This window comes from Theropithecus gelada, chromosome X, assembly GCF_003255815.1.
Source record: "Theropithecus gelada isolate Dixy chromosome X, Tgel_1.0, whole genome shotgun sequence".
Classification (NCBI taxonomy): domain Eukaryota; kingdom Metazoa; phylum Chordata; class Mammalia; order Primates; family Cercopithecidae; genus Theropithecus; species Theropithecus gelada.
This window is the reverse complement of record NC_037689.1, coordinates 80,348,110-80,371,701: the sequence shown is the minus strand read 5'-3', so window position 1 is coordinate 80,371,701 and position 23,592 is coordinate 80,348,110. Positions and strand designations below refer to the sequence as shown.

Genomic DNA, 23,592 nt, shown 5'->3' with positions numbered 1-23,592 from the left:
GTTTTTTTGTTGTTGTTGTATCTCTGCCATTTTTGGGTATTAGGATGATGCTGGCTTCATAGAATTAATTAGGGAGGAGTCTCTCCTTTTCAATTTATTGGAATAGTTTTAGTAGGAATGGTACCAGCTCTTCTCTGTACCTCTGCTAGAATTCAGCTGTGAATCCTCGTCCTGGTTTTTTTGGGGTTTTTTTTGTTTTTTTGTTTTGTTTTGTTTTGTTTTTTTGGTTAATAGGCTATTTATTACTGCCGCAATTTCAGAACTCATTATTGGTCTATTCAGGGATTTACTTTCTTCCTGGTTCAGTCCTGGGAGGGTGTATGTGCCAAGGAAAATATCCATTTCTTCTTTATTTTCTAGTTTGTGTGTATAGAGGTATTTATTTATAGTATTCTCTGATGGTTGGTTATATTTCTGTGTGGTCAGTGGTGTTATTTTCTTTATCTTCTGATTATGTTTACTTGATAATCTTCTCTCTTTTCTTCTTTATTAGTCTAGGTAGCACTCTGTTTTATTATTTAAAAAAAAAAATCCAGCTTCTGGATTTGTTTTTGAAGGTTTTTTTTGTGTGTGTGTCTCTATCTCTTTCAGTTCTACTCTGATCTTGCATATTTCTTATCTGCTACTAAATTTGACATATGTTTGTTCTTGGTTCTCTAGTTATTTTTGTTGTGATGTTAGGTTGCTAATTTGAGGTCTTTCTAGCATTTTGATGTGTCATTTAGTGCTATAAATTTCCCTCTTAACACTGCTTTAGCTGCATCCCAGAGATTCTGGTACATTTTATCTTTGTTCTCATTTGTTTAAAGAACTTCTTGATTTCTGTCTGCCAGGTCTGACTGGCAGACCCTGGCCAAGCAATGGATGAAAAAATTTATGCAGACACAGGTTTTTTGCCTGGCCGAGTGGCTAGGGGACCAGGCCACCCACAGATACTGAGGAGGGTGCCATAAAGAGTCCCAGCAGCTGCAGCCCTGATAAGCCAGTGCTGCAGGGATTTATTTAGTATAGATTTAATGACAAAGACTTTGAGTCAACACACTTGTGGGTAATTAACATGGTCACCTCCCTGGAGAGAGCACTGCTGCACGCAAATGATTAAAGTCCAGGTTCCAAGGCCTAAGTAAACTAACTTATCTAGATCAATTCTCTCAGGCTCCAGATAAGAGAATTTGGTTGCCTTCAGTCAAATTATCTTTCAAAGGTTTTGCAAAACCTCCCGGCCTTCCAAGAAGGTTTGTGTTTTTCCTATAATTTCTCCCACCACCCTGAATGATGTCCTATATCTTCGCCTTTTCTTTCTTTTTTTTTTTTTTTTTTTTTTTTTTTTTGCATCAGGTTTTGTTGATTGAAGAGTGCAGATGTGTGCAGCAACAGGTTTGTCCGGCACAGCAGTTATAACTCATATTCCAGCTTTGCATCCTACAATTTTCAAGTAACATAAGACAAACATGAGTATAATTAGCAACATTCTTTTCAAATCAAGGAGTGACCCCCAGGAGTACGGGTCTATCCAGGAGAGATGTTCTTGCACACCCTTCCATTTGACTGTTTTTTGAGTGTATAGATCTATGGCATTTAGGGATTCTAGAATTTTAGTTTTAAGTTGCTTTACATCTGCTGTTAAATTACCATGAAATGTTCCCTAGAGGTGTTGTTTCACCTCATCTCAACTATGTATTGATTGATTCCAAGGTAGAGAGGTGACACAGATGTGCTTAAGCCCCCAGTCACAGTTTAATTGCTGTCGGAATGCCAGTGTATCTTGTCGCTCCACCACGTATTTCAAGGCACATATTTCAAGGGCTTTCAGACGTGCAAGAATCTTTTGATCTATATATACCCTGCCGTAAGAGACATTCATTAGAGACATTCCTGGCCAAATTATCTACAAAAGTAGCTGTTTGTAGTGATTCAGTAATAGATGCTACAGCAACACTAGCAATTGCTAGGATGACTATGGCAGAGACTATAAAGGCTGTAAGTGTAACTATGAATCTTTTGTGTCTGACCTGGGACAGGGCACTTTCTAAGGTGGTAAGAGCAGAGGACCCTTGCCAATCGTGTGTCAAATTGACTGGTAGGAATGCCTTAGATTGTCTCCTTAATACCATGACACTTGTAATTTAAATTAGGTATATTGTAATTAGTGATACAAGAGGCGAACCAAGCCTGTCCCTGCACTCAGGTCACAAACGTGGAGTTTTGGGATGTAATGGAAATATTGATTCCCATAAGGAAAACATGTGGATGGGTAGTGCAAATCAGGTACTGATCAGTGTGATTATGAAAAATGGTCATAGTGTAATTGTGACTGGAATTATGATATGTCCCATGCCAGGTTTTAAGGGAGGTGCTAAGATGTCCCAGGCACCATAAAGTGTCTTGGAGTGGCATGGACTCTAGTTGGGATTTGGGATACCGCACCCCACTATTGGCCCAAATTATAGGGGAGCAGGCCATGGCTGCGAAACTGTCAGTGATGCCATGGTAGATGGGAACATCAGTATGATCACCCTGAAAGGGCTGTGGGAGCTCCAGTTAAAGACGTTATAATTGCCTAACTGGAGGCTTGTGCCCCGTGATAGACATCCCAGCCAAGTGGAATCCATTACTTTCTTGGCTTTGCTCTTTAGCACAGGGAGGAATGCTGGGGAAAGTGGTATTGGTGGCATTGCCCAGTTTGAGGCTACCTATAACTAAGACTATTAAGGTATTTCCTTTGCCATGATATAGCCATAATTGTGTTTGGGCAGGCACACAGTAAGGGTTAGAACTTTTATAACTTACACACAGTAGGAGGATAGTGGAGTGATATGTAGTGTTACCTGGCACCTTAGTCCAATGTGTGCCATTAATGAGGGACCCCACTGGGGGTAAATCTATTCCTCCTAGCCAAGCAGTTACATTATTAGAGGCTGGGAAGTGGGTGTCTGCCCAGGTGATGGGGCAGAAGAAAGGTGGATGCAAGATATGAGCCCAATAGAGTGTAGCAGGTACAGGTTGTAGACAAAGCAAGAGCATAAAAAGGATTAATACCCTATGCAAGTTGCAGTGTACAACAGAGAGCATAGCAAGGAACAAATTATCTGGAGTAAATGGTGTCTTGTGTCCAGAGCAGGATTCGCTCAGCCTCCAGAGTTGTCTTCTTCAGCATCCCCCAGGTAATGTCCAGGGCTTGTGTCGTCCAAGGAAGCTGCATCATCTGGGGCTGCAGGTCCTGCACGGTCATTTTCTTCATTTCTGGTACTGGGTTGGGTCCTAGCCACGCCATGGTATGGTTTGATGCATCATGCCGGAATCCAAAGAGGACCTGAGGGGGTGTGAACACAAGCATATCCTCTTCCCCACATTAACAAATTATTTGGACCACACCATACATTACTGTTTACATCTTTCCATAAAACTGTGGGTTTTATGTCTTGAGAGGTTTTAGCAAAGTGCTTTTCTACAGCTGATTGAAATTCATCATTTAAATTTAAGAAATTAAGGGTAAATAAGGCTTGTGCTAGTGGTGTTGCAGGGTCCTTACTCATATTCCCCCTTTTTTGTTTTTTGAGCATATTTTTAAGGGTGGCATGGGTACGTTCTACTATGGCCTGTCCTTGGGGGTTATACAGGATGCTTGTGGAATGTTGGATGTTCCATGTGTGACAAAATTGTTGAAATTGTGAGCTGGCATAAGCCATACCATTGTCAATTTTAATTTTTGTGGGCTGCCCCATAAAGGCAAAAGTTAAAAGAAGATGTTTAATGACATGTCAGGTGGACTCTCCAGGAAAGGCATGAGTGCTAATTAAGTGAGAATTGGTATCAACAGATACATGTACATATCTTAGTTTTCCAAATTCAGAGATGTGTGTAACGTCTGTTTGCCATAACTGATTAGGTTCTAGTCCTCTAGGGTTAACACCTCTTGAAGGAGGGGACATGCCTGTGAGCTGGCAATCTGAGCATTGCAGGATAATTTATTTAGCAAGTCTCTGGGTAAGTTGAAATTGTTAAGTTTCTCCAATTTTGGTGGAAAAGTTGATGCAATTGGGTGGCTTGATCAAACAGTAATGTCATAACTTGTAGGTCTGCTTGATCATTGCCATAAGCCAATGGGCTAGGCAGTGAGCTGTGGGCTCGAATATGTGTGATAAAAGTAGGATGTGTACATTAATCTAGCAGTTGCTGAAGTTGAAGAAAAAGTGCACACAGGGTGAGCTCCAGAGTGGACTTCATGAGGGCTGTTTCAAGGTTCTGCAGTAAATAAACAGAATAAGCAGAGTCACTAACAATATTGATGGGCTGAGCAGAAAAAGTTTCCAGGGCTCCCACTTCAGCTCTCTGAGTGCTAGTAAATCCAGAATGAGTGAGGGAATTATGTGGTCTCCACCAAACAGCCACTTTTCTATGTTTACCAGAGCCATGTAAACAGTGTTAAAGCGTTAGGTATGGGGGAGTGAAATATTTTGGTAGGCACAACCACAGAAGTATGAGATAAGAACTGAAGTAGTTTATCAGCAGGAAGGGCATTCTGTATATGGCCTGTGTAATCAGAAAGTGCTATTTGCAGGTCTAAAGATAAGGGCAATACTGCTTCTTATTGCTTCGAATTGCTTTTTACTTAAAGGAATTCTGATGACATCGATAAGGGCAATACTGCTTCTTATTGCTTCGAATTGCTTTTTACTTAAAGGAATTCTGATGACATCAGGGTCATAACCTAGCAACTGACTGCATCATCTGCCACCTGAATAGATGACTTTACTAACTAGTTGGATATAGGGAGAGGGTGATTTAGTCCTGGTATGTGAGCAAAAAACCCATTCTAGAAAGCGCAGCCCTGGGGGCATCTGTCCTGTTAACCCTGTTGGGGAATGTTTAGTGGGAAAAACAAACAACTGAACTGAGTATTGTGGATGTTATGCGATCTGGTTGCCTCTGAGAAATAACTTCCTCTATTTCTTCTATTTCCCTTTTTGCTGCAGGAGTTAAATACCTTGGAGAGTCTAGGGCAGCATCACCCTTTAAGATAGAAAACAGGTTTTGTAACTTATCAGAAGTTTTGCCCAAGGTGGGGTGAAGTCAGTTAATATCACCTAGTAATTTCTGATTATCATTTAAGATGTGCAAGTTGCTAGTATTTAATTTAACCTTTTGGGTTCTTACTGATCACGAAATTAGTATGTACCTGAGATATTTCCAAGGAGAGAACATTTGTACTTTTTCAGGTGCTATGATTAAACCTCTTAACTGTGCATTCTTTATGACAGAGGCATATAAACTTAAAAGTACTGGCTCATTGGGGCTGCTAGTAGAATATCATCCATAAAATGAATAATTGTGCAATTAGGAAATTATTTTCTATTGGGGAGCAAAGCTTGATTTACATGATACTGACACATGGTAGGATTGTTCAGCATTCCTTGAGGAAGCACTTTCCAATGAAATTGGTGAGCTAGCCTTTCATTATTGATAGCTGGTATTGTAAATGCAAATTTTTCTCTGTCCTTTTTTGGAAGGGGAATAGTATAAAAACAGTCTTTTAAGTCAATAACAACTATAGGCCAATCTTGAGGAATCACCATGGGGGAAGGGAGACCCTGTTGAAGGGGTCCCATAGGTTGCAAATTAGCATTGATAGCCCACAGGTCATGCAAAAGTCTCCATTTAGCAGACTTTTGGGAAATGACGAAAATGGCCGAATTCCAAGGGCTGTTTGATTGTTCTATATGGCCAGCTTTTAATTGCTCAACTAATTCATGGGCTCTTTGTAATTTCTCTCCCTTTAAAAGCCACTGTTCTACCCAAATTGGATCTTGAGAGAGCCGTGTCGGGTGGGGGAGGGATAATAACAGTGACCATTATTAGAAAGGGGTCTGCAAAGTGACTCCCGCATTGGGCTAATAGGTCCGGTTCCCCAAAGATTAACAGGGATGGGCATGATTAGAGGTTGTATAACTGCCTTTCTTCCCTCTGAATTGCAACACGTTAGGGGGCATGTGCTCTGCTTGGCAGTGTGTGCTTCCCCAACACTGACAATTTTTTGTTTCTGAGTGACCCAAGGCCAAGTTTCTGTTCAGTTTTGATAACTAATTATTGAAATGCCCACCCCTGTGTCCAATAAGCCAGTAAAATTTTTATTTCCAAATTTTAAGGTAATCATGGGTCTCTGATCAGTGATTAATTGGTTCAAATATACTCCTGTGGCTCCCGTGCTTCCAAAACTTCCCTTTCTCCTTTCTCTTCCCTGGGCATTGGGGACCCAGTACGGTAAGAGTATTAACTGAGCTATCTTTGATCCAGGGGGAAGAATATGCAGACCTTTACATTCCATCATAACTAATATCTCACCTTGATAATCACTACCCTGGTGAGCAAATTAATTACTTTACTGGATAGGTGTGATTGCCCTAGGACTAATCCCACAGTTCCTAGAGGCAGTGGGCCCGAGATCCCGGTTGCAACCCTTTTAAAGTCATCTTCTTTTAGCCCTAATTATTTGGGGCAGAGTAAGTCCAGTCCTGTGCTCCCAGTGGTGGCAGCTCTGAGAGAGAGGACTGTGGGCTTTTCATCTGACAGAGGAAAGCCACTGGCATTGCCCCAATTTGGAGCAGGGCCTGGGGCCAGTCCCTCATGAAGTTTCCCACCTGATTACTTATGGGGTTGCTGTTTTTATCAATTTGGACCTGCACTGATTTGCCCAATGTTTCCCCTTTTTATATCAGGGGCATATAGAAGGGAGTTCTTTTCCTGAGTTAACCTTAGTCTCTATTATTGGGGCATTCCCACTTCATATGACCTGGCTCTCCACATAGAAAACAATTTGGGTTTCTCTCCTTTTTCACTTTAGGAGGCCTTAATGCCATAGCCAATATTTTGGTTTTGTGTGTTTCAGTCCCCACCAGTTGACATGCTTGTATAAGTTCCCCGACTGTGGCTGCCTGTCCTCTGATTGCCTGCATTGCTTGCTGGCAGTCGATGTTAGCATTTTCATAAACCAATTGCAATAATAATATATCAGTGACCTGGGCGTGACTAATTCATCTCTTAATTGCCTGGGTTAACCAGTTGATAAATTCAACAAATGGCTCCTGTGGCCCTTGTCGAACATTTACAAAACAATGCCTGTTGAACTCCACTTTGGGGAATTCAGTCCCAAGCCCTGAGATCACACAAAGACACTTGTGTGTAGACCGGGGGATCACAATTTAGTTGTTGTTGTTCATCGGCATGGGGACACCTCCCCTGGAGCATAGCAGTGGTTGTGTCTTGCCCAGCCACTTGATTCTGTTGGCTTGTTGTTTGCACAATTCATCATATTCTGCCCTACAGAGGTGGTACTGACTGGGCTCCAAAGTTGTTTTAGCTAGCACTGATTAGTCCCATGGGCTCATACAGAAGTTGTCTACCATCGCCTCAGTTATTCCTTTCGTAAATGGTCTAGCGACTCTGCTTGCTTTAATGCTTTTTTTAAATCTTTTTATAAATGTTAAAACAAATGGGTTCATATACCTTTTTGCCTTGTCAATTTTGTATTAACAGGCAGGCCAAGAGCTCCCCTTCTAATGCCACTTGCCTAAGACAGGGTCCCATAGCTGTAGTGTATCCCTTGTCTTTTTTCCAATTTATTGGAGGAGGAGGCTCAGGCAAAACTTCCGTTTCCTCTTTGTTATTTTTGCCCAGAAACGGCAAGGCTGAGGGAGATGGAGGTGGAAAGGTAGGTGATGGTTCCTCTTCCCTCCCCCTTTTAGGCTCTTCTGTGTATAGCGGGACCAAAGCAGCCCTTACTAAAGCCCATACCATTAGAGATGTGACTGGGACCCATTGCCCTTGTGCATGATGTTCTTGAAGATTTCTCTTCACTTGTTCCAAGAGCTCTACATCTAGCGTACCTTCTTCCGGGAACCATGAGTTATGGGAAACAACAGTTTGCATTAGGTCCCTTAATTGAGCCTGTGAAACCGAGGCTCCACTAGCTTTAAGCAGCTGTTTCAATACTTTTATATACTGTTGCTGTTGAGCTGATAACTGTTGTCCTATGGTGAAACCCTAGCCTGAACAATTTCCTCAAACTTGCAAATCCCAAGCAGGCACCAATGACTTACTGACTGTGCAGCCTCTTCACCTTCATTTTCAAGGGTTCCATTGCGATCCGTTGCAGTTATTTCTCACATAGGGCACCAGCTGCTGGGTCTGACCAGCAGACCATGGCAGAGCGACAGATGAAAAAATGTATGCAGACACAGGTTTTTTGCCTGGCTGCATGGCTAGGGGACTGGAGTGCCCACCAAGGAGGGCACCATAAAGAGTCCCAGCAGCCACAGTCCTGACAAGCCAGTGCTGCAGGCATTTATTTAGTACAGATTTAATGACACAGGCTTTGAGTCAACACACTTGTGGGTAATTAACATGGCCGCCCCCCTGGAGAGAGCAGTCCTGCACACAAATGATTAAAGACCAGGTTCTGAGGCCTAAGTAAACTAACTTATCTAGATCAATTCCTTTACACTTCCTTTTTTTCTACGTTTTCCTCTCAGGCTCCACATAAGAGAATTTGGCTGCCTTCAGCCAAATTATCTTTCAAAGCTTTTGTAAAACCTCCCGGCCTTCCAAGAAGGTTTGTGTTTTTCCTATAATTTCTCCCACCCCCATGACCAATCTCCTACATCTGCCTTAATTTCATTATGTACCCAAGGGTCATTTAGGAGCACATTGTTCAGTTTCGATGCAGTTGTTTGGTTGTATTGGGGAGTTTATTACATATTAACTTACACAATCACAAGGTCCCACAGTCTGCAAGCTGAGGAGGAAGGAGAGACAGTCCGAGTCCCAAAACAGAAGAACTTGGAGTCCAATGTTCAAGGGTAGGAAGCATCCAGCATGGGAGAAAGATGTAGGCTGGGAGGCTAGGCCAGTCTCTCCTTTTCACATTTTTCTGCCTGCTTTATATTTATTGGCAGGTGATTAGATTGTGCCCACCAGATTAAGGGTGAATCTGCCTTCCCCAGCCCACTGACTCAAATGTTAACTTCTTTTGGCAACACCATCACAGACACACCTAGGATCAATACTTTGTATCCTTCAGTCCAACCAAGTTGACACTCAGTAATAACCATCACAGTGGTTTTGAGGGAATTTCTTAATCTAGTGTTCTAATTTGATTGTCCTGTGCTCTGAAAGACTATTATGATTTCTGTTCTTTTGCATTTGCTGAGGAGTGTTTTACTTCCAATTATGCGATCAATTTTAGAGTAAGTACCATTTGGCGATGAGAAGAATGTATATTCTGTTGTTTTGGAGTGGAAAGTTCTTAGATATCTATCAGGTCCACTTGATCCAGAGCTGAGTTTAAGTCCTGAATGTCTGTTAATCTTCTATCGCAATGATCTGTCTAATATTGTCAGTGGGGTGTTAAAGTCTTTCACTATTATTGTGTGGGAGTCTAAGCCTTTTGAAAGTCTCTAAAAACTTGCTTTATGAATCTGGGTGCTATTGTATTGGTTGCATATATATTTAGGTAGTTAACTCTTCTTGTTGAATTGAACCCTTTACCATTATGTAATGCCCTCTTTTGTCTTTTTTGATCTTTGTTGGTTTAAAGTTTGGTTTTTCAGAAACTAGGATTGCAACCCCTGCTTTTTTCTGCTTTTCATTTGTTTGGTAAATTTTCTTCCTTCCCTTTATTTGTAGCATATTTTTGTCTTTGCATGTAGGATGGGTCTTTTGAAGACAGCATACCAATATGTCTTTGTTCTTTATCCAGCTTGTCATTCTGTGTCTTTAAATTGGGGCATTTAGCCATTTACATTTAAGGTTAGTGTTGTTATGTATGGATTTGATTTTTTTCATCATGATGCTAACTGTTTATTTTGCAAACTTGTTAATGTGATTGCTTCATTGTGTCACTGGTCTGTGTACTTAAGTATGTTTTTGTAGTGACTGATGACAGTTTTTCCTTTCCATATTTAGTGCTTCCTTCAGGAGTTCTTGCAGGGGAGGTCTGGTGGTAACAAATTCCATCAGCATCTGCTTGTCTGAAAAGGATTTTATTTCTCTTTTGCTTATGAAGCTTAGTTTGGCTGGACATGAATTTGGGGGTTGGAAATTCTTTAAGAATGTTGACTGTTGGCCCCCGATTTCTTCTGGCTTGTAGGGTTTTTCACTGAGCGGTCTGCTTTTAGTCTCATGGGCTTCCCCTTGTATGTGACTTGGCCTTTCTCTCTGGCTACCCTTAACATTTTTTCTCTCATTTCGACCTTGGAGAATCTGATGATCATGCATTGGGGATGATCTCGTGGAATATCTTACTGAGTTTCTCTGCATTTCTTGAATTTGAATGTTGGCCTGTCTAGCTAGTTTGGGGAAGTTCTCTTGGATGATATCCTCAAGTATGTTTTCCAATTTGGTTCCATTCTCCCAGTTTCTTTCAGGTACCCAAATCAGTCATAGATTCGGTCTCTTTACGTAATTCCATATTTCTCAGAGGTTTTGTTCATTTCTTTTCAGTCTTTTATCTGTATTGTCATCTTTCTGGCTTATTTCAGAAAGATAGTCTTCCAGCTCTGACATTCTTTCCTCTGTTTGGTCTACTTTGCCATTAATACTTGTGATTGTATTGTGAAGTTCTTGTAGTATATTTTTCAGGTCTAACATATCAGTTATTTTTCTCTCTAAACTGGCTATTTTGGCTGTCAGCTCCTGTATTGTTTTATCATGATTCTTAGCTTCTTTGCATTGGGTTACAACATGCTCCTTTAGCTCAGCGAAGTTCATTATTACCCACCTTCTTAAGCCTACTTCTGTCATTTCAGCTATCTCAGCCTCAGCCCAGTTCTGAGCCCTTGGTGGAGAGGTGTTGTGGTCATTTGTAGGAACAGGGGCACTCTGGATTTTTGAGTTTTTAGCATTTTTTTGTTCTTTCTCATCTTTGTGGGCTTATCTACCTTTGATTTTGGAGGTTGCTGACCTTTGGATGGAGTTTTTGTGGTTGTTTTCTCTTTATTTTTCTTCTGACAGTCTGGCCTCTGTTCCATAGGGCTGCTGCAGTTTGCTGAGGGTCTGCTCTAGACCTTAGTTGCCTCAGTTTTTCTCATACCTGAAGGTATCACTAGTGAAGACTGCAAAAGAGAAAAGATGGCAGTCAGCCCATTCCTCTGGAAGCTCCATTCCAGGGCAGTACTGACCTTTTGCCAGCCTGAACATGCCTGTAGGAGGTGACTGGAGACCCGTTTGGTGGTGTCTCCCAGTCAGGAGGAATAAGATCAGGCACCCACTTAAAGAACCATTCTGGCTGCATTTTGGTAGAGCAGCTATGCTGTGTTGGTTATCCCTTCAGCCCCTGATCAGTTTGGGCTTTTCATGGCCCACAGGCTGGACCAACTGATAAGCCCAAACAGCCAAGTTGGCAGCCTGCCTTGCCCCTCAGGCATTCCATCCCAGGGAACGGAGCGGGGAGGGGTGGCCAGAGGTTCCAACTGGGAGGACACACCTCAAAAGGAGGAGTGGATCAGGGTCCCACTTAAAGAAGCAGTCTGGTTGTGCCTCAACAGAACAGCTGTGTCATAGTGGGGAACCACGTCTGCCCCTGTGCGCTTGGACTCTCCAAAGCTAGCAGGCTGGAACAGCTGAGTGACCAACCAACCCAGGTGGTGGCCCTCCTCTCTCCCAGGCACTCCATCCCAGGGAGAGATCAGAGCTCTGCCCCTAATAGGTGCCAGCAGGCATGGCTGAAAGGTCCTGTTGGGAGGTTCTGCCCAGTGAGAAGGAATGGATCAGTGCCCTGCCTAAAGAAGCAGTTTGGCTACAATCTGGGAAAGCCACTATGTTGCACTACTCAGGGGACCCTTCCTCATCTGTATTGTTTGGACTGTAAGCCCACATGGTGGAACTGCTGAGTTGTCCAACCAATCCAGGTGGTGACCCTCCTCCTCCACCCCTGCCCATCCCCTGCCACACTATGTCTCAGAGAGAGATCAGAGCTCTATCCCTAGTAGGTGCCTGCAGGTGTGGCTGGAGGATCCGGCTGGGAGGTCCTGCCCAGTGTGGAAGAATGGATTTGGTCCCACTTAAAGAAGCAGTCTGGTGACAATCTGGCCAAGCCACTGTGCTGCATTGCTGGGGGACCCCTTTCTCCTCCAGACCATTTGGATTCTACAAAGCCCACAGGCTAGAACAGCTAAGCCGACCAAATAGTAGAGGTAGAACCTGTCCCTCTCCCTGTTACCTGAGGCTGACTAGGATTCCAAGTCATTATTATTTTGTGAGATGAGGTGGAAATGGGGCCTGCAGAACATGCCTCTCGCTCCCTGGACTCTACCCCCTTCCTAGGCGTATATGCAGACCTCCTGTCTTGCCTGAGTTGCAGACACATTCATTGGGGATCTCCGGACCAGAGTATGCAAAGCTCTTGGGTCTCTGTGCATGCCGGAGTAGCTGCTCCCCTAGACTCCATACAGCTCTGTATCGGACCCAAGGCTCTGGTGGCATGGGCTCACAGGGAGATCTGCTGACCCATGGGTTGCAAAGATCCCTGAGAGAAGCATGGTTTCCCAGGGTCACACAGTCACTCACTGCTTTCTAGGGCTGGAGGTGGGTTTCTCTTGGCTCCATGTCACTCCCAGGTGGGCCATTGCCCCACCCTGCTTTTGTTCTCTGTGTGTCGAGTTACTTCTCTAAGCAGTCCTAACATGAGAACCTAGATATTTCAGTTGAAGGTGCTATATTCACTCACCCCTTTCATTCCTCTCCTTGAGAGTGGTGGACCACAGCTGCTTCTAATTGGCCATCTTGGCCCCTCTCCCTTTATTTGGCTTTTCTCTTTTTCCCTTGGTCTAGCTAATGGTTTATCTACTTTATCTTTTCAAGAACCAACTTTTTCTTTCATTTATCTTTCATATTTTTTAGTCTCTATTTTTTTTCTGCTTTGATCTATATTATTTTTTCCTTCTATGAATTTTAGGTTTGGTTGGTTCTTGCTTTTCTAGTTCCTTGAGGTACATCATTATATTCTTTCTTTCAAATCTACTGTTTTGATGTAGGCATTTATTGCTATAAACTTCTTTCTTAGTATTGCTTTTGCTGTATCTTATAGGTTTTGGTACGTTGCTTTTCCTTTTTATTTGTTTTTGGAAACTTTATTTTCTCCTTAATTTCTTTATTGACCTAGTGGTCTTTCAGGAGCACATTATTTAATTTCCATGTATTGGCACAGTTTCCAAATTTCTCTTGTTATTGATTTCTGGTTTTATTCTATGGTGGTCTGAGAAGATACTTGATATGATTTTGATTTTCTTCCATTTGAGATAGTTTTTTACTTAACATGTTTTTTGTCATGGAAAATGTTCCATGTGCTGATGAGAAGAATGTATATCCTGCAATTGTTGGATGAAATGTTTTGTAAATGTCTATTAGGTCTGTTTGGTCTATAGTGCAGTTTAAGTCTGATGTTTGTTTTTTAATTCTCTGTTCAGATGATCTGTCTAGTCTCTCCTGGCCTGGAAGGTTTCTGCTGATAAATCTCCTGTTAGTTGATGTGAATTCCCTTATATGTGACTTGCTGCATTTCTCTTGCTGTTTTTAGAATTCTGATTCTGACTTTAACAGTTTGACTATGATGTGCCTTGAAAACGACCTTTTCAGTTGAATCTCTTTTGGAGTCTTTGAGCTTTCTGTATTTGGATGTCTATATCTCTTCCAAGACTTGGGACGTTTTCAGTTATTGTTTCATTGAATATGTTTTTTATCCATCTCTTCTCTTCTAGAACTCCCACAAGTCAAAAATTTGTTTGCTTGATGGTGTCACAGAGGCTTTCTTTATTCTTTTTCCTTTTATCTTTTTTTTCCTGCCTAGGTTATTTCAAAAGACTTCTCTTCAAGTTCAGAAATTGTCTTTTGCTTGTCTATTGTTGAAGCTTTCTATTGTATTTTTGATTTCGTTCATTGAATTCTTCAGTTCTAGAATTTCTGTTTTGTTCTTTTTAATGATATCTTTGTTGGGTTTCTCATCTAGATTATTAATTGCTTTCCTGAGTTTTAAATCTTGTTTATTTTGTTTTCTTATATATCAGTTTTCTTAAGATCATTTTTAATGCCTTTTCAGGCACTTCATAAATTTAATTTTCTTTGGAGTCTGTTGCTCGAAAATTATTGTGTCCTTTTGGAGGTTTTGTTTGTTTGTTTTCTTTATTGTTGTTGCTATTGTTGTTGTTTGTCCTTACATTGATATCCACATCTACTATAATTGCCACTTCATTCATTTGTGTGGAGTAGTTCCCACAGGGAAAGAGTTTTTCCTGTAGATGTATCTATAATGTTGGTTGGGTAAGGTGCTTTGGCTTTGGTTCTGCATGGGCAGCACAGTGTAGTCTCCTTTAATTACTTTGGCTGTAATCAGTTTCAGCAGTGTCTTTGAGTTCCTTAGTGGCTCAGGCTTCAGTTGATTGTGGAGGCTGTGGTAAGGCTTTGTTTGGGACAGCAGTGCCAAGTAGACTGGTCCTCAAACCCCCAGATAGTGCATGTGGGCACTGGCATTGGCTTGCCCTGAGTATGTCAGTCTTTGGACCATGGGTGGGCCATGCAGGTGTAAAAAGTGGTGGCAGCAGGCCCTGGGTGGGCCAGTCCTCAGGCCCTCATTCAGGGCATGCAGGTCCCAGTGGGCCAAGAAGTTTGCTCCTCAGTCTCCCAGACCAGATAGTCCCTGGGGCCCTGGGAGAAGCACGTAGGTCCTGGTGGTGTCTGCAGTGAGCCAGTGGGTGGGTCCATTAGTTCTCAGGTAGGGCACACTGGTACTGGCAATGTCTATGATGAGCTAGGCAGGTGTCATCTTTTATTTTAATGTTTTGAAAAGTTTTTTTAACATTTTGTACTCCCTACAAAATATACAGATTCTAAATGAAGCAACTCAGTCTCTGTCCCCCTCTTTGCTACATTACTGCTTCTCTGATTTATATTTTTCTAAGTATAAGTTTTTCCACTGGCTGTTTTTAACATGTTCTTTTCAGTGGAAATTCAGATATATGTTGGCTTGCTTTATTCAGCCTGTAGACCTTGACTGAATGCTATATGACAGGTATTGTGCCAGGAGCTGTGGTAGGAAAACTTTCCATGAGAAATTAGATTAGCTTGGCATTAGATGATTATTTAAAGTAATCTATGACAGTTGTGTGAAAATCTAGATTAAATTCATAAATGAACTACTGTCTCAAGTTAGTATATTGTTTAGGTTTTCACAGTAGTCCAGTGAATGGCCTCACAACACAAAGAAATTCATACATATTTCATTTTAGAAAGCATATATAAAAATATGATTGATTGATTGATAGGTAGATAATCTTATAATAGTCATTCAAAATTTTACTCCTTTTTAGCACTTTCTGCCACTTATATTGCTTATTTCTCATTTCTAATAGAAAAACAAGGAGAAAGTAATGGGATATTACAAGTAGGCAGAAAAATATAGATGCACATAGTTTACATAACTCTTCAGGTTATCTTGTAACAAAGTCTTGATCATTTTTCTTAGACCAGAAGATCAATTCAGAAGTTAATAGAATGGGAAAATAACAGATTATATCACAAGGTAAGAAATTTTAAGCAAATAAATGCCCTATTCATGTATTTGCAGTATTAAATTGAAAAATAAATACAAAATGGGAATTTTTTAGGCCACAAAGGAATGGATTAGAGAACTAATACTCAATTTTTAATATATATTCTTTACAAGGTATTTTTAAGTGCTCTGTTTTGTATCCTGTACTTTTCCTGGATTGTTTTCAGTGATTTATTCAAATGTATAGGTTGTAATTAGTTTAAGTTAATATAAAAATTCTTAACAAGACTATACTTTCTTAGCTTGCTTTGCACTGGAAGTTGACTAAGAGGAAATGTGAAACTAGCAATATGATGGAGTATGTAAGTATGAGGTTGTTTTTAATTATTTTTTGATTCATTCTAAATGTACCATTTTCCTGTGTTTCTCATTTGTCAACTATTCCTTCTTTTTTTCTTCTCAGCCAGAACTTTTGTCCATTGAAATATAGAGGTTTTCTTCTATCTTCTTTAGATTTGTAGCCAACCTAAAATATCTTGAAAGCTAACAATCATTTAGATCTTAGAAAAGTTTCAGTTAGTATGCTAAAATGAAAACATTGTACAACCTTAATCATTTAACATAGGCACAAACCATAGCATGTGGTGGTGGGGAAAGCTGCTGTTGAACAAAATGTTTCTAAATGTAATCTTGTCAAAACTTGCATAAAATAGGAGTTGACATCTGCATTCTGGATTCCTATTAATGGCTTTTTTTTTTTTTGGCTGACATTTAACTTTTAGTGAAGAAACTGTAAGGTTCTCATTTTTGTTTTAACTGAAAGCTATACAATCTTAGTCATAAGACATAAATTCACATATAGCCAATGTGATCAATTTTGCATAATTAATATTGAAAAGAATATTAAATTTATCCAAACTTCCAAGATGTAGTATGTATTTAATAATAAACATTCCATGTGTGTTTCATAAATAAGGATTATTATCATATCTCTCTACACTTTGAATAATTTTGGGGAAAATGTGCATATGACCACAAGTCTTAAATTCATTATAGATAAAACATTCAAAAACTATCCGAGTTTTTTAAAATTATATTTCCAAACCTTTTGTAATTAATATGTTTTACTCAATCCATTTGGGCACATTATATTTTTCACAACTTGTGAACGATAGTAATCTCCAACTAATATCAGTTGCTTTAATTGAAAAATATATAGATCTAATATAAAGACATTTTTTAATCTGTGTAGCATTTTTTTAAATCTCTACTTTGCTAACAAAAAGATAGGGGTGTGGGGGAGAAACATAATATAATAGAGTTTGCTCCTCTGAACCTAGACAAATAGTTATTGTAAATCAGATAGTAAAATCTGTTAGCTACAATAAGTAGTTTCGTTTGCCAGCTTAATTTTTAAATTGCCAATCTAATTACAACTTGTGGTTTAAGTTCTTTACATAATTTTTCATGATTTTCACTTACTTTATATGGTGTAGAATTGAAATATTGTGCTATGAAAAATGATTATAGAGTTTCTGGGTTGTTTATAAGTTATATTAAATGAAAAATATTTTGTAAATATATTCTTGTTTTTATTTTACAGGTAATACTAATAGAATTCTTACCAAAATATCCCATATTCCGACCTGACTGAGGAGTTTTATCCAGTCACTTCTGTGTTACCTGTCATTTCCTACCCTTAGTGCCTTGTAGATTTGGAATGAAGATGGTCTTCTTTGCTGTGTTCAACTTATTCTTTATAATGGTAGAATATTCTTCTCACTCTTTTGTGTTGGTTTATGAAGAACATTTGCACATCTTTTTTGTCGTTAAATGAGGCTTGTGTTTTGCACTCTCAATTTTAAATACACACACATGCGTGTGTGCATATACATATATAGATAGTTGCCATTAAAGATGAATCATCAGTGTTGGTGTTTAAAAAACAAAAACTTGTTCTGAGCATGCTGCCTTATAATTTTCATATTCATTGTTTCTAAACTCGCATCATTTTTCTAGGCTACTTGATGCTCTGTAATCCCTTACTGGACAAACGTAAATAAGCTTTTGGTAGCTTTTAGAAATGGTTTTACTCTGCTTTTAAAGGACATGCAATTAATGGCACTGGTTTTGTCCTGCACTTTGCTTTATCACTTATGTTAGTGGATAAAATACTTAAACTCCTAAAGACTTGTAAATATTGCCTCTTTGCATAATGTAAAATGTGGTATGCCATGGTTTACATAATGTAATATTACTCTTATTGTATTGCCAACAATTTTACGTAAATTTTAATATGAATGAAGTTTGCAAGCATCCCTTTGAATGTAGAGACTGCTAACATGCTGTTTTATGGCAAGGCCATAATGAGTATGTTAAGAATTTCAGGTGTAGGGCAAGGTTGCCCTTTGTAACAAGTGGATTAAAATTGAAATTATTATCTCAGATATTCTGTATTGCACCTGAAACCATGACCTTTATTTTTCCTTTTCATTTAATAATTTCCATTTTGTCCTCTACTCCTTTCCACAAAAAAATTACTTGACATCTGACACATTTCACAGTCTCACTATCCTGCATTTATTAGCCTTTTCTTCCTTTGAAAATACACACAATTATGACCTTTAAGGAGTATTTTGAGATTTCAGACATCTTCAGAAGGTATCTAGACCCTCTTGAAAGCTGTTAATGCCTTTCTGCAGTTCTGATATTCTAGTTTGAGAAAGAGAGAACTAATTGAGAAGCTGTAGCTAAAGAGTATATAGCAGCTGATTCATAATTGAAAAAAATTATGTTCTGTTTTTGAAGATCTTTTATAAAACATTAATGAGGAAAGACAAGTGTTTAGACAAATTATTTTAGTTTATAAATTCAGCACATATGTAACATTTATTTGGTACATATGTCTCTATTTTTCTTCACAATTAAAATGATTGCTAGCACCACACAACTAGAATTTGAAAATTCAGTATAATGAAAGCTTTATATCACATTAATTCAACTGCAAATGTATGCCTGTTTGTAGGCATTATTTGTAACTCATAGTGCTAAAAATAAAAGTGTCTAGGGCTCAATAATATTTTGTCATCTTTTACTGCTTTTAGTAAACCTTTTAGGCAAGATTCATCTCAGTGAAGTGAACAATCATTTATTCATACAAGGTCAAGCCTTTTTAAGCCACTCTTAAAATTTATGCCTAATTTGAAATCCATAGTCCTTGACCAGTTTAAAAAAGAGAGAAAAAGAAGATACTATTTGATATGTGATTATAATTGTGTGCACAAACACTTTTCCACCTTCCTCTGTGCCCCATTACCTCTATGCCACTCAGCCACCCCAGATCTCTAACCTTTAATAATGTGTATGCCTGCAAATATCATGTGTTTGCCTGCTGCAAAATTCAAGGTGTATTTTTATAGATAAGGTAGAGGCCTCTGAAAATGTATACCAAATGTCTTGTTTTATAGCTAAGGTCAGGGAAAAATTGTATCTGAGGTTTATGTTCCAGCTATTGTTATCAAATTTTTGCTTCAAACTGTGATATTTTAATACCAAAATCGATTTTCAGCATAATACAGAATGTCTCATTATCACTGATAGGATAATTGCCTTTAAGTGTTAATCCTTAGAAGTCTTATTTTTTTTTTCTGTAACCTTAGAATTTGATCATATGATAGTCATAGGAACTTTTTCTGCCATGTATAAATCACACTTGGTTTTGCTCAAAGAACAGCAGGAAATGGTGAATTGTTTCCATGAAACAATTATTGAGAATGGGAATAGAGTGTATCTGGAAATAACACAGTATAATTCAAGTTACAGTAGCATTTGTCACAAAAACCATTTGTCAGCATGTGTAAACTTAATTTTAAAGCCTATTCTAATCACTCAAGTTTGTTATTTTATGGTTCGTTATGCTGGTTGACTCATCTTAGTTTCTCCAACTACCCAAAAAAATACCAATTTTTTTCCTCTCTTGTATGACTACTTTTTCAAACTGTTTTTCTTTGCAGGGGGCTGATTAGCAATTGAGTATTTTGTAATGTTTGCGGGGAGTGGTGCTTTGTTTTCAGTGAAATTGGTTGCAGTGAATGCTAAAATGACACAGCACACTGGTGATTAATTCCTCCCCCATGGAGCCTTTTTTCTGTTACGCTTAGGATAGAACATACTTGTAATTTTCCATTAGGTTAGTAACATACTTTTGTGAAAGTTGTTTTTAGACTGAAGAAAGTAATTTTGAATTTCTTTGTTACATAATATTCCTTTATGAAACTTGTGATAGTTTCCAGAGCAAAACAACATGTATTTGCCAAAGTATATAAATCTCACAAGGCTTTGAGGTTACAAGCTAAGATTGTTTTTTTAAATTAATGTTCCAGTGTTTCTCATTTGGCCCAAGATTCTGGCTTAATAAATTTGACCAACTGCCTATTTTTAAGCTTGTCCTAAAAGCCAATAACATGTTTATTCCTAATAACTAATATGGACAAGTGTTATTTACAGATTTATTAACTCCATCCCAGATATATCTCCACTCTTTGTTCCCTCCTAACACTTATGCTAATTTAGGAAAGAGACCACTGTAGTAAAATTTTAGAAGAAGATGGAGAAGTGCCTTGTCTTTTTAGAACAAAGATAACACATTACGTGTAAGGAAGCATAAAAATGAATTGGTAGATGATTAGATTGGAAATCATCCTTTTCAACTAGGTTTAAGAATATTTTGCTGGTGTATTATCTTTTATTTATTATGTAAAGCCTCTTTCCTTCCTTTTCCCCAATCATGATATATTAGTGACAAAATGTTATAGAACCGGACTATTAGTCACTTAAAAAAACAGTATAATTCTAAACATGTAATTTAACATGTAATTTAATTTAGTTCTGGAAGGACAGTTGTCTTCGATTAAAGCCCCACCAAAACCCATTTAAGTATTTAATGTACATACTATTCATATTATGGCCTGTAAACACTAATATCTGAGCAATTAAACTCATCTACCATTTTGGTGAAATTTGAATAAGTTTAAAAACGTGTAAGCCTTTGAACAAATATATGAAAGCTTTAAAAGATCATTAGCATTTTTATTTTGTTTACAAATAAGCTTCCATTTAAAAAAAATAAAACCTCACTACTTGAATGTTAAGCTCTCAAACAATATTGTATTAAAATGTACTATATTGACCTAGGAGGATATAGAAATTATGTTCACCTGATTAACTGGAGCAGTTTCACATAGTGGAAATACTTTTTTGCTAATTTGATTATAAGTGCTCAAATTTATTGAAATTAGATTCTTTTATGCCTATAAAAGTATACTTTAAAAATATTTTGCAACAACTGTCAAATTATTTGGATTCCTTTAAATAGCAAACAGTTGGGAAATGTTCCACAAAAAATGCATAGGTTTTATTAATACCTGTTCATGTAGTATGTGGACTAAAACAATTGATATTTATCTGTATATATAAATGAATGATCTTATCTTGCCCCAAATTTTTCTTACCTGATGCTGAGCCAGCCTTTTTGCTTTGATGGCACCCCGTGAGTATGTTCCATTTTCTGTGGACTTTGTCAAATTCATACAATACGAGGAAATGATCTAATATTGTGGGCACCAGGCAGTTCATCTTAATTGCATGTCTGTCTCTTCTTCTGTACAATTATGGGGTGGAACCTAGAGCTGTACAAAAAATTAGAGATCACTTAACATTCTGTGATTCAAAGAATTCTTAGGACATTTTTACTCTATAGAATCTCAGAATGATTACTCTCAGATCTACTGTTCTTGGTGGAAACTCTCACAGTGCCTTGCATGCAGTAAAAGTTTGATTTGCCGACTGGCTGCTGGCTAATGTGTGTTAATTATCACACAGACTCCAAGAACCTGATGCTTGCTAGACCTTAGTTCCCTGGTGATGCTAAGAGTAAATGTAGTTTTCCTAGGAACTGAGCACTGAGGTCTGTGTGCTTTGCCTGTGTAGAATCTGTCTATGCAGTTGGTATTCAGGCAAGAATTATAGCTGTAACAACAATGGAAACATTGGAGGACCCACTTTTGCATTTATGTAAAGATTTCGTATCCTATCCAACATTTACTTTAGTGTCTAATGAAATTCCATACCCTCAAAAAGATCTGTTGGAACAAATTGATAAAATTAGGTGGAAAGGAAAGTGGTATGGGTCTCAAATGCAAGTCACTTCTGGTTTAATTATTGGCTCTGCTGCTTAATTCCTCTGTACCTCACGTCCTCATTGTTGAAGTGGGGACAATAATCTGGACCTACCTCACAGGGGAATTGAGGATATTTTCATATATTAGTGTGCTTTGAAGTTGACTGAAAGATATACTGGATATCATAATTATATAATTTCTAAATAGATTTCTTTAAATCCATGCTGTGTTTTCTTTCTCAGTCAGGTCCTACAGAATGACTGTTGCAGTTGATCTATTGTTTTAATAGTAAATTTTGTTATTAATCCCTTATGTGTTAAAAGTGGGTAATTGTATTATGTTAATACATATTTAGGGAGGAAAAGCAGGTGGATATAAATCAGTGGTTCCCAACTTCAGCAAATGATAGCAGTGGAGGGTATCCTTGATCTTTTTGTAATATTTCAAAAAGTATATTAGAAATTATACATTTACCCATAATATTCCTGCTTCACAAGCCAATTAAGACATTGAATTTCCATGCATCTTGCCTATATTCTCTCAATTCTGTGTTATCACTGCTTGCTTATTAACAACTGATCAAAAGCTGTGAATGGCAGTATGTTTTTGATTAATAATAAAATAAGCCTATTATGTGCAACTTATTAAATACTTGGAAACATGGGAAAAAGAATAATGAAGGGATTCTTATGGTAAAAATGTTGGGAACCACTTTTGTAAAGGAACTAAGATTATTTGACCCTCTCCACAGATTGCTTACCTAGTCTCTAAATAATGAAATGCGTGTGTTTGCCTGTTTTGGCTATATTAGGCTATATAACTCAAGGTGAAAATTTGCCTTCAGTTTTTTTTTCTGTTTTAGAATATAACTGGCCTAGTTTATTTAGGTGTGTACATGTTGCTCATATATACACACACATAGAGGATTACAAATGTGGAAAATGTTATAATGTCATATTATAGCATTGGACTAAATATCAATTTCTGACTCTTAAAGTAGTTCTGTATATAAATTCAACATCATGAATCAAGGCAATAATTTCTCAAATGTTCTTTTATTTCTTTGTTTTTATCTCGACTTTTTTTTTCCATTTTTTCTAGTACGCAAATAGTGTAAAATTGTTTTAATGCCTGGATTTTGAAACAAGTAACAAGTGTTTGAAAGTATATAATCTACAAGCGAATTTGCCCTCCTTGGACTCACCACATACAAATATTAATCTGGCTGCAAGAACAGGATATCCAGGTAACTAGAAAGTGGGCATTGATAAAAATATCTGGTGGAGAAGCCTAGGATTTTGACTTTTTGTCAGAGGATTCCTGTTGGGACAGCTTTACCAGAAAAGAATAATAGTGGATATGGTCGTCCAAACTAAGAACTTTCATGCATCTTGCATTGTTACATAGCCTGTGGAATGAATTCATTTTTTCTCCCTTGAGTCCAAGAATGACTTCCCTGGAAAAACTTAATCTATATACAGCTGTGCCAAAATGAAGGATACCTGCCTCTCTGAAACTTTCACTGCTGCTTCTGTCATTGTTCACTTGTCAGATAAAATTTTATTATCTCAGGATGCAAACTTAAAATAAAGTGTAAATCTATGTTAATGAATTGAATTCTGTGTTTTTTTGATGCATCTTCCTTTCTTCCCTTCCCTATGTATCCATCATTATAAGGCAATTAATTGAGGCTTCCTTTTAAAAATTGCATTTTATATCTGGCCTTTTCCCACATATACTAGTGTTATGTTCAATCCTGTAAGTATTTTATGCTATAAAGACATGCCTCAGAGAAGTGTGAATTCAGTTCCAGACAACCAAAATAAGTCACACAAATTTTGGGGTTTCCCAGTGCATATAAAATTTGTGTTTACA

At 38.3% G+C, this 23,592-nt stretch overlaps 1 protein-coding gene across 4 annotated transcripts in view; it reads left to right on the top strand.

Moving 5' to 3' along the window:
• CHIC1 (cysteine rich hydrophobic domain 1) overlaps positions 1 to 23,325 on the top strand; it is a 136,902-nt gene extending 113,577 nt beyond the window's left edge. For 2 of the 4 annotated variants that reach the window (XM_025373543.1, XM_025373546.1), the window contains 3 exons: positions 15,512 to 15,568; positions 15,841 to 15,900; positions 17,142 to 23,325. In XM_025373543.1, the coding sequence (XP_025229328.1) occupies positions 15,512 to 15,568; positions 15,841 to 15,900; positions 17,142 to 17,192 (168 nt within the window). In that variant the 3' untranslated portion in view covers positions 17,193 to 23,325. The remainder of the gene's footprint in view (positions 1 to 15,511; positions 15,569 to 15,840; positions 15,901 to 17,141) is intronic. The other 2 variants (XM_025373544.1, XM_025373545.1) reach the window with 2 other exon arrangements.
• Positions 23,326 to 23,592: the final 267 nt, after the last annotated feature.